The sequence below is a fragment of the Aethalodelphis obliquidens genome, unplaced genomic scaffold, assembly GCF_003676395.1.
Source record: "Aethalodelphis obliquidens isolate GAN/ISIS:26980383/991018 unplaced genomic scaffold, ASM367639v1 scaffold7, whole genome shotgun sequence".
Taxonomy (NCBI): domain Eukaryota; kingdom Metazoa; phylum Chordata; class Mammalia; order Artiodactyla; family Delphinidae; genus Aethalodelphis; species Aethalodelphis obliquidens.
The window spans coordinates 33,711,261-33,720,907 of NW_020837951.1; the positions used below are offsets into that span (position 1 = coordinate 33,711,261).

Sequence of the window (9,647 nt, forward strand, 5' to 3'; positions counted from 1 at the left end):
GCTCTGATTATGATACGTCCCACCTCAAAAACATGCAATGACAACTTACTGCCCACATGACAAAGTTTAAACTGTAAGCCTGGCATTCAAAGCCATCCCTGATCTGGCTCCTTTATCTCTCCCCAAGCTCATTTCCTTCTTCCACCCTTCACACATCTTTTGCTCCAACCAAACAGAACTACTCACACTTCGCTCTTCCACAGATGTACACCTTGTCTTTGCTCTTTTTTTTTTTTTTTTTGGCCATGCTGTGCGGCTTGTGGGATCTCAGTTCTCCAACCAGGGATCAAACCCATGCCCCCTGCAGTGGAAGCATGGAGTCCTAACCACTGGACCACCAGGGAATTCCCTACCTTTGCTCTTATTATCCCTTCTGCCTGGATTGCCCTTCTCACAGCATCTTTGTGGACTGAAGTCTTTCTGCTCTTCATGACTTGGCTCAGATGTCATCCCTCCATAAAGTCATCTCTTTTCTCCCAATTGGAAGTGATCTTTATTGCATTGTGTGTCTATCCTTGACTTCCTCACCTGCAGGGCCAGGGCTGCAGCAGTACACATCTCTGGGGATGGGGGCATTCACTTCATAGTCTATGAGATTGGTTTTCCTTAGAGTTGTACAGTAAAATCCACCTGTGCAGCCTTACATGGTCACTCTGGTTAGGTTTATGTTATCCACGGGAGTCTAGAGGGATGGTCTTATGAGCTTTTCAAGCACTTTTGCAAAATTTATTAGCTCCCAAACATGAAAAGAAAACTGCAAATCTGAAATTAAGTATAAGTTTTAAAGAAAAATTACTTACTTTACAGTAAAACATTTTTACACTAAAATGTAAAATGTTTACACTAAAAATTGTTTTTACAGTACAAAATTTTAAAATTTAACTGGTGGGATACAGCTTCCAAAGAAAAAGTAATTAAAGTTGGTGATGATGATGATGATTGATGATAGGTAACATTTATTGAGTGCTTACATGTACTAGACACTATTCTAAATACTTTACACATTTTAAACTAATTTACCCCTTACAGCATTTTTATGAAGTTGTACTATTATCACCATTTCAAAGATATGGAAACTTAGGTATAGCCTATGAATGTCTTAAAATGGCCCTGCTTGCCTGCATCATCCTCTAAGTTCTAGAGCACAGGGGCCATGAATGCCTCAGTGCTGTGTTCAGCTCAGGCCGTGGCATAGAATAAGTGCTCAGGGGCTGTAAAATGAAGGTACGAATGAATCATTGAGTTGAAGGTCTTCCACAGCATCTTAGATGTGTGATGTACATCTTTATGGGATACATTGCCTTACCTTATAGTTGTTTTTTTTGTTCTTATCTGTATTACTAGGCTCCATGGAGACCTGGAGCATCATTCTGGATACGGGTCTATCGGTTATCCTGCAGAAGCGGGCATCTGCTGTTTTTAACATAGATATTCTATGCAAATAATGAGCAAAAGAGAACAGGGGTGACTACATTACTATTGGGCAAAATAGATTAAATTACAATTATACATGTGAAATAATTATCCCAGTCAAACTAACATATCTATCACCTCCCATAGTTACCATTTTATGTGGGTGGTGAGAACACTTGGCATTTACTTTCTTAGCAAAATTCAAGTATATAATATGTTATTATTAACTACAGACACCATACTGTACATTAGGTTTCCAGAACTTATTCATCTTATAACTGAAAGTTTGTACCCTTTGATGGATATCTCTCCACCATTCTACTCTCTGTTGCTATGAGTTCTACTTGTTTTTGTTTGTTTGTTTTTCGGATTCCACATGTAAATAAGATCATGTGATGTTTGTCTTTCTGTGTCTGGCTTATTTTACTCAGCATAATGTTCTTCAGGTTTATCCATGTTATTGCAAGTGGCAGGATTTTCTTTCTTTTTTTTCAAGGCTGAATAATATGCCATAGTATGTATGTACAACATTTCTTTACCAATTTATCTGTTGATGGACTCAGGTTGTTTCCATACCTTGGCTATTGTGAATAATGCTTCAGTGAACACCAGAGTGCAGATATCTCTATGAGGTAGTGATTCTATTCGCTTCAGATATGTATCCAGAAGTGGGATTGCTGGGTCATATGATAGTTCTATTTTTATTTATTTATTTTTTAAATTTTGTGAGGAACCTTCACACTGTTCTCCATAGTGGCTGCGCCAATTTGCATTCCCACCAACAGGGCACAAGAGTTAGGTTTCCTCCACATCCTCTCCAACACTTGTTATCTCTTGACTTTTAGATAATAGCCATCCTACAGGTGTGGTTTTGATTTGCATTTCCCTGATGGTTAGTGATGTTGAGCATCTTTCCATGTACCTATTGGCCATCGGTATGTCTTTTTTGGAGAAATGTCTATTGAGGTCCTTTGCTCATTTTAAAAATCAGGTTATTTGCTCTTTTGCTGTTGAGTTGTATGAATTCTTTTTTTTTTTAACTTTTAAAATCATGTTTATTTAGCTTATTTTAAAAATATATAAATTCTAAAAATATATCATACCAAGAGTATCCAATAAGGACTTTTTATACCTTCCAGTTCTGCCTACATTCTCAAAACACATCCCTGACAATAATGATATCACTGAGCATAGGGGTAGGGGGTTTGGGGCAGCCTCTGAGACAGTCACTGAGGAGGGGCCACACCTCAGTGTAAGTCAAGTTACAGTTAGAACTTAGTCATAGAATAATATGTCTAACACAGGCGTCTTTCCTTACATTTAAATTATTCTTCCCTTTTTTCCCTAAAGCCTTTCTTTCCTCTATAAGCCCTCATCCTAAGCACTCATTTATTTTGCTTTTTTTTCTCTCTTTTGTTCCACTGGTGTAACATAAAAGATTATGTTCAGTAAACAATCTTCTGGAGAAGAAAAATCAAAACATGATCAAAGATAAGAATTTACCAAGTTTAAATTTTAGGACTCTAAAAACCTAAGTGGTTTAATCATCACTTGCCCAAAAGCATTCTTTGTTTCTTTTCCAAGATGATGATGATTCTTCATACATTTCCTTTTTCCACATGGGTACCTTGGCTTTTAAAGTATCAATGGCATAGCTCACAGCTTCGAGGGATGCAGCCCTATGGGCTGAGGACACAGCATAATGATTGCTTCTGACACTGGAACTAAGCCAAGTCGATGGAACACTGCTATGTGTTTGGCCATTTCTGCCTAATGTCACTACAAATTTTTCTGACTTCATTTTCTGCCATTGGTAGATATGCTTCATATTCTAAGCTAATGACTCTTTTCCCTTCGAAGTTATTCCTTGTAGTTCCTGCAAATAGGGATATTGCACCACAGAGTGGAGAAATCACCAGCTGTGAGACTTCATCTACTGAAAGTTTCTCAGATGTGAATTTTATTATACCTTTAGATTTTGCTTCAACTTCATTTATATCTTTCTCAGGTGGCTCCAAAGCACTATCCTCCACTAACCGGGGGCGGGGGGGTGGGGGGGATAATGGCAATTTCGTCTCCTGATTGAAGCAGGAGGAGCTGATCTCCAAGCTTGACATATTCTTGAGGAACAGCAAATATCACCTGATTTCTGACATCAGTCGATCCAGAATGTTGCGTTTCTATCTCATTCCACAGCTGCAATGCTTTTATTTCTTGTGGCACAGAAATGGTCTCCGAACGAATTCCTGTTATTTCAGCACTTTTTGCAAAATACAACACTTCCACCTGGCACTGTGGCACCATCCCGCCAGGGAACCCTAGCCCGGTATCCCCGAATTCTTTATATATTTGGGGTATTAACTCTTTATCAGATATATGGTTTGCAAATATTTTCTCCCATTCCATAGGCTGCCTTTTCATTTTGTTGATTGTTTCCTTTGCTGTGCAGAAACTTATTAGTCTGATGTAGTCTCATTTGTTGTTTTTGTTGCCTGTGCTTTTGGAGATAAAATAGATTTTAAGCAAAAAGTTTACAAGAGACAAAGAAGGACAATATATGTTGATAAAAATTTAATCCGTCAATAAGTGTTAAATTAGGTAACAACTATAAACATATATACACCTGAAAACAGAGTCCCAAAATATATGAAGCAAAAATGGATAGACTTGAGGGGAGAAAGAGACAATTCTACAGTAATAGTTGGAGACTAGTTGTATTTGGAATATCATTCTTCTCCAACTAGTTCAGGCAATTCAAGTTTGAAGAAAGAGAGTTAATTGCAGAGCAATGAGTCACCATGGCTTTCAGAGACAGGATGAGTGGGGAATAAAGGCAAATTCAGAATAAGTGGATCGATGTTGCAGCACACCTCTGAAGTTGAGAGCATGACAGTTCAACTGGTGTACAATCACGAGTTTGAAAACAAATTGCTATATTCACATCACTGGTAGCGGCCACGGGGAATAGCGCCTCATCCGTAGCAGCTTGGGGACTGACTGGAATTTCTTTGGCTGGTAGCTGCTCTCATTTTGGAAGGGCCTCTGGTCCCCGTGTGAGATTCCTCAGCCCCTTTCTGAATACCTACTATGTGCCGGGCACTGGTAGGGTACCAGGGATATGAAATGAATCAGATAAGGAATGAAGTACTGACACATGCCACAGCATGGATGAATTTCAAAAAACATTATGCTAAGTGAAAGAAGCCAGACACAAAAGACCACATATCATCTGATTCCCTTTACATGAAAGGTCCAGGAAAAGCAAATCCATAGAAACAGAAGGCAGATTAGTGGTTGCCTGGGGCTGGGGATGGGAATGGGGAGTGATGGGCACGAGGGAAATTAGGGGGATGATGGAAATGTTCTCAAACTGGACTATGGTGGAGGTTGTGCAGCTCTGTAAATTTATGTTATAAATCATTGAATTGTACGCTTAAAATAGTGAATTTAATGGTGTATAAATTATACTTCAATTAAGTTTAAAATAAATCATGAGGTCCCTGTCTCTTCTTCTGCAATGTGGACCTTCCTCAGGAAGAGGAACTTGCAGGACACACGTTGGACACATTGGGGTGGAGCCAGCATGTATGGGACACAGTGCTAGGCACTTGCGAGGAGGAGGGGGAAGGGCAGGGAGATGTGTGCTTGACCCATTTTCACTTTGGGAAACACGTGCTGCACACGCTGTACATTTTATTCCTCCCCCAAAAGCAAAAGATTCATGCCTAGCCCAGGAGAGGACCACCAGGACCCTGCCAGTGTCTGCAGTGATTGGTCTGTGCTATCCTGGTGGTGTTTTTGTTTTTTTGGCGGTACGCGGGCCTCTCACTGTTGTGGCCTCTCCCGCTACGGAGCACAGGTCCCGGACACGCAGGCTCAGCGGCCATGGCTCATGGGCCCAGCCGCTCCAAGGCATGCGGGATCCTCCCGGACCGGGGCACGAACCCGCGCCCCCTGCATCGGCAGGCGGACCCCCAACCACTGCGCAGCCAGGGAAGCCCCCTGGTGTTTTTTTGATAGTCAGCCACTGGTGGGAATTTCAGCCCACCCGAGCCAGTCTCAGAACATGGAGGCCTAGAAGGGGAAAGGGCTGTGACCCTGGTTCAGACAGCAACTGGGTGGATTTAAACCCAGGTCTCCAGCACCCCATGCTCCTGCTTCTTCCCAACAGGTCTCTCTGGGCTCCTGCATAGCAGGCTCTTTAGGACAAGGCCGGGAGGACCTGGGCTGACTCAGAGGCATGGTGTTTCTCTTCTGAGATGGTGGAAATCTGGGCTTGAGGTCAAGCTCTGACACTGGGGGAAAGAAATCATGTTCTTTCTCTTGGGGATCAAGGGTCTGTGTTTGCACAATGGGGATGTGAGATGAGGTGAGCTCTCCTGAGCACTGATCTCTTCTGAATAAAGGCCTTACTCTAGGGAGCTTGGTAGTTCCAACCTGCCTAGGAGCCTGGAACATCCCAACCTCTGGGCCAGCCCTTGAAGGTGAGTCACAGGGAAGAAGATAATTCCATTATGGAAGGGGGCCACCCACTGGGGCTTTATTATCCAACATAATAGTAAAGTAATTGCCTCCATTTATCCAGAGCCTAGTATGAACCAGACACTGCGGTAGGTGCTTCCCTGGCTTTATCCCACTTAATCCTCAAAGTAGCAGGCAAAAGGTAAGTGGTATTATTTGTATTTTACAAAAGAGGAAACTGAGGCTTAGAGAGGTGAGGCAACCTAGTATACATTCCCTACCCACATCTGCCTCTCGAAATCTTACTCACGGCTCTAGCGAGACCCAACCCTGGTGCCGTAGCTCTCCTTGGAGCCACCTCAATGCCTCTGCTGTATCTGTCTCCCATGGCACTTAGGCTGTGGACTGTGGTTGTCTGAACTTGTGTCAGTTGCCGCATGAAGCTGGGAGCTCCTGGAGGGCAGGAAGCTGGCCCAACTGGCCTCTGCCTCCCCAGAGTCTGGCCAGGCCTTCTGGGAATGTGGGTTGGATTGCCTCCCAATATGCAAATTGGGTCAAGACTCACAGATAACAATAGGAAGGAAGATGACAAGGTCAGGCATGGTGAAAGGAAGTTGTAATCCTCATATCCACCCTATGAAGTAGGAATAATGATTCGCATTAAAAAACAATGAGGGGGCTTCCCTGGTGGCGCAAGTGGTTGAGAGTCCGCCTGCCGATGCAGGGGACACGGGTTCGTGCCCCGGTCTGGGAAGATCCCACATGCCGCGGAGCGGCTGGGCCCGTGAGCCATGGCCGCTGGGCCTGCGCGTCCGGAGCCTGTGCTCCGCAACGGGAGAGGCCACAACAGTGAGAGGCCCGCATAAGGCAAAAAAAAAACAAAAAACAATGAGGAAATCACCCCGGAGAGCCTGAGTTAGTTTACTGAGGTCACACTGCCAGCAAGTGGAGGAACTAGATTCAAGCCCTGGCCTGTCTGATTCCAAAGCCCATGTTTTGGGACTCCCCTGGTGGTCCAGTGGGCAAGACTCCACGCTCCCAATGCAGGGGGGTCGGGTTCAATCCCTGGTCGGGGAACTAGATCCCACATGCATGCTGCAACTGAGTCCACATGCTGCAACTAAAGATCCCGCATGCTGCAAGGAAGATCCCGTGTGCCGCAACTAAGACCTGGCGCAGCCAAAATGAAGGAGGGAAGGAAGGAAGGAAGGAAGGGAGGAAGGAAAAAATTGTGGCTTCAAAGCCCATGTTCTTTTCATTGTTCTAGGGAAGTTGCTGGATTTTCTATCTTTCAGGATAGCAGTTTGTCATGATTAATTTCTTTTATTGGAATTCAAGCTCCCTGAGGGCAGCAACTGGGGTGGATTCACCTTCCTCTCTATAGAGTTGGGCACATACAAATAACAAAGAATTGTGGAAGTGATTAAATTGAGTGCACTAAAATTTTCAGAAACAGCTGTGGGGAAGGAGAAGCCAGTAAATAGTGGTACCCCAATTAACCACCTTTTTGAGGGTGAAGAGAGGGTGACCAGCTGTCTCCCAGGGCTCACTGCTGCTTTGCCCTGTGCCACTGCCTCACGCCTGCAGGTTGAGGAGGTGAGAGCCAAGGGGGATGTTGGCTGTCTTCTCACTAATGCCTTTGACTCACTGACTTATTCAGCAAATGTTTACTGACTATCTCTACACATTAGTAATATCTTCAGCTGAGACAGTCGAGGCCGTAGGAGTCTCTTTTTGGTGCCATGTGGAAGGACCTTTGAGTCACACCTTTATGTGCTGTGGGCAAATTGCCAGTCGATGAGGTGGGCTAGAAAGAGGCTCAGGATAGCTGGGCTCAAGTCCTAATTTTGCTGCTCCCTTGGACAAGTCACATTCACTCTCAGTGTCCACACTAATCTATGTTATTGCATTTACCACATTATTACATTGTAATTATATATGGTTTCTGCAGTCTCTTTCCATACCATGAATTCCCTGAGGGGAGGACAGTGGCTATGTCATCTTTGTTTTCCCACTCACTGTCTTGTGTATCATACCTGGTACATCATAAACTCTTAGTAGTAGTAATAATAGTATAGTACTGATGATGGTAAAATTTCTCCATTTATGGAGAGCTAACCATGTGCCAAGCACTGTTTTATGTGCTTTTGTGTTGTAACTCATTTAATTCTTGTAACAAGTCTGTTAATTAAACAGTGTTATTATCTCTGCAGATGAGAAATCTGAGGCACAGAGAGGTTAAGTAACTCGCCCAAAGTCACACAGTAAGTGGCAGAGGCAGGGTTTATGTTCAGTTCCTCTGTCCACAGTTCATGGTATAAACCACTTGTACAACATGGTCTGTTTGAAGAAAGGAACAAGTTGTGAAATGAGGCCCTCCAAGGTCTCTTTAGCTCTGATTTCCTGTGAGTCTCAAAAATGCCTCTCAGCAGACTGCAGAAAGGGACATCTGCTCTGGCATGGCCGTGTAGACCAGGGAAACAGGTCCACACTGGTAAACAGTGGGGTCTGCTGAGGGTAGGAGTTTGAAAGCTGACTGTGGCACTTATGGCTGTGACCTTGAGAAAGTTATTTAACCTCCTTGAACTTCAGTTTCCTCACAGGGCAAAGGACAGTAATAGCTACATTGTAGCACTGTTGGAAGAATAAAATAAAAATACAAAAAACCAAAAAGAGAATATCTTATGGAAAGTGCTTAACACAGAGGAAGCTCTCTACAGAAAACTGTGGAGTTTGGAATGTAATTGTTACAGAGTTGGAGATGCTTTATTTTTTTTAATTTTTAAAAAATTTATTTATTTATGGCTGTGTTGGATCTTCGTTGCTGCACATGGGTCCTTTCTAGTTGCAGCAAGGGGGGGCTACTCTTCATTGCAGTGCGCGGGCCTCTCATTGCAGTGGTCTCTCTTGTTGCAGAGCATGGGCTGTAGGTGCACAGGCTTCAGTAGTTGTGGCACGTGGGCTCAGTAGTTGTGGTTCAGGGGCTGTAGAGCGCAGGCTCAGCAGTTGTGGCACACAGGCTTAGTTGCTCCATGGCATGTGGGATCTTCCCGGACCAGGGCTTGAACCCGTGTCCCCTGCATTGGCATGCGGATTCTTAACCACTGCCCCACCAGGGAGGTCCCTGGAGATGCTTTAGAACAGAGCTTGGTGGGGGATTCAGGTGGGTCAACTTCTCAAAGATTAGTATGAGAGATCGTAAAAAATTAAGTGAATCCGAGGGTGGTCTGCTTTCTGGATGTATGGACTTTGGATGGAAATCTAGGAGGTTGCCTTTGTGTGGTGAGTGTGTGTGTGTCTACGTAGGGAGACTTGGGGTCAGTTGCTGGGGATAGGGTGGGAACATATGTTGGACCGAGCAGAGACCAGGGAGTGAGGAAACATATTCAAATTCCAGCTCTGCCACTACCTTCCTGTGTGATGGAACAGGTTTGGCAAGTCACCAATCATCTTTGGGTTTCCAGTTCCCCAGTTCCAAGTTTAGGGGGTTGAATCTGAAGAGCTCCAAAATCTCAGTGAATACTACCAGTTTAGAAATTCCCAAGCCAAATTCCTCGATGAATGAAAATTCCTCTAGTATCCATTTCTACTGAAAGAGCAACAGGTTTTTCTTCCCGCTGGCATTGCTGTGTATTTGAATCGGATACAGGTGAGAGGCGTTTTGTTCTGGCATTTAGACCCCTCCTCTCTCAAGTTGGTGAAGAGCTCCAAGAGACCCAACTCTCCCAGCCAGGTTGACTCAGGCCTCTGGATAAAAATATCCAATCAGTCAA

At 43.9% G+C, this 9,647-nt stretch overlaps 1 protein-coding gene across 1 annotated transcript; it reads right to left on the minus strand.

The window, feature by feature from the left end:
- Positions 1-3,331: 3,331 nt before the first annotated feature.
- LOC113619925 (molybdopterin synthase sulfur carrier subunit-like) lies at positions 3,332-3,833 on the minus strand. The gene has a single exon (XM_027105429.1). It carries the CDS (start codon positions 3,817-3,819, stop codon positions 3,436-3,438), a length of 384 nt encoding a protein of 127 aa, XP_026961230.1. The 5' UTR covers positions 3,820-3,833; the 3' UTR covers positions 3,332-3,435.
- Positions 3,834-9,647: the final 5,814 nt, after the last annotated feature.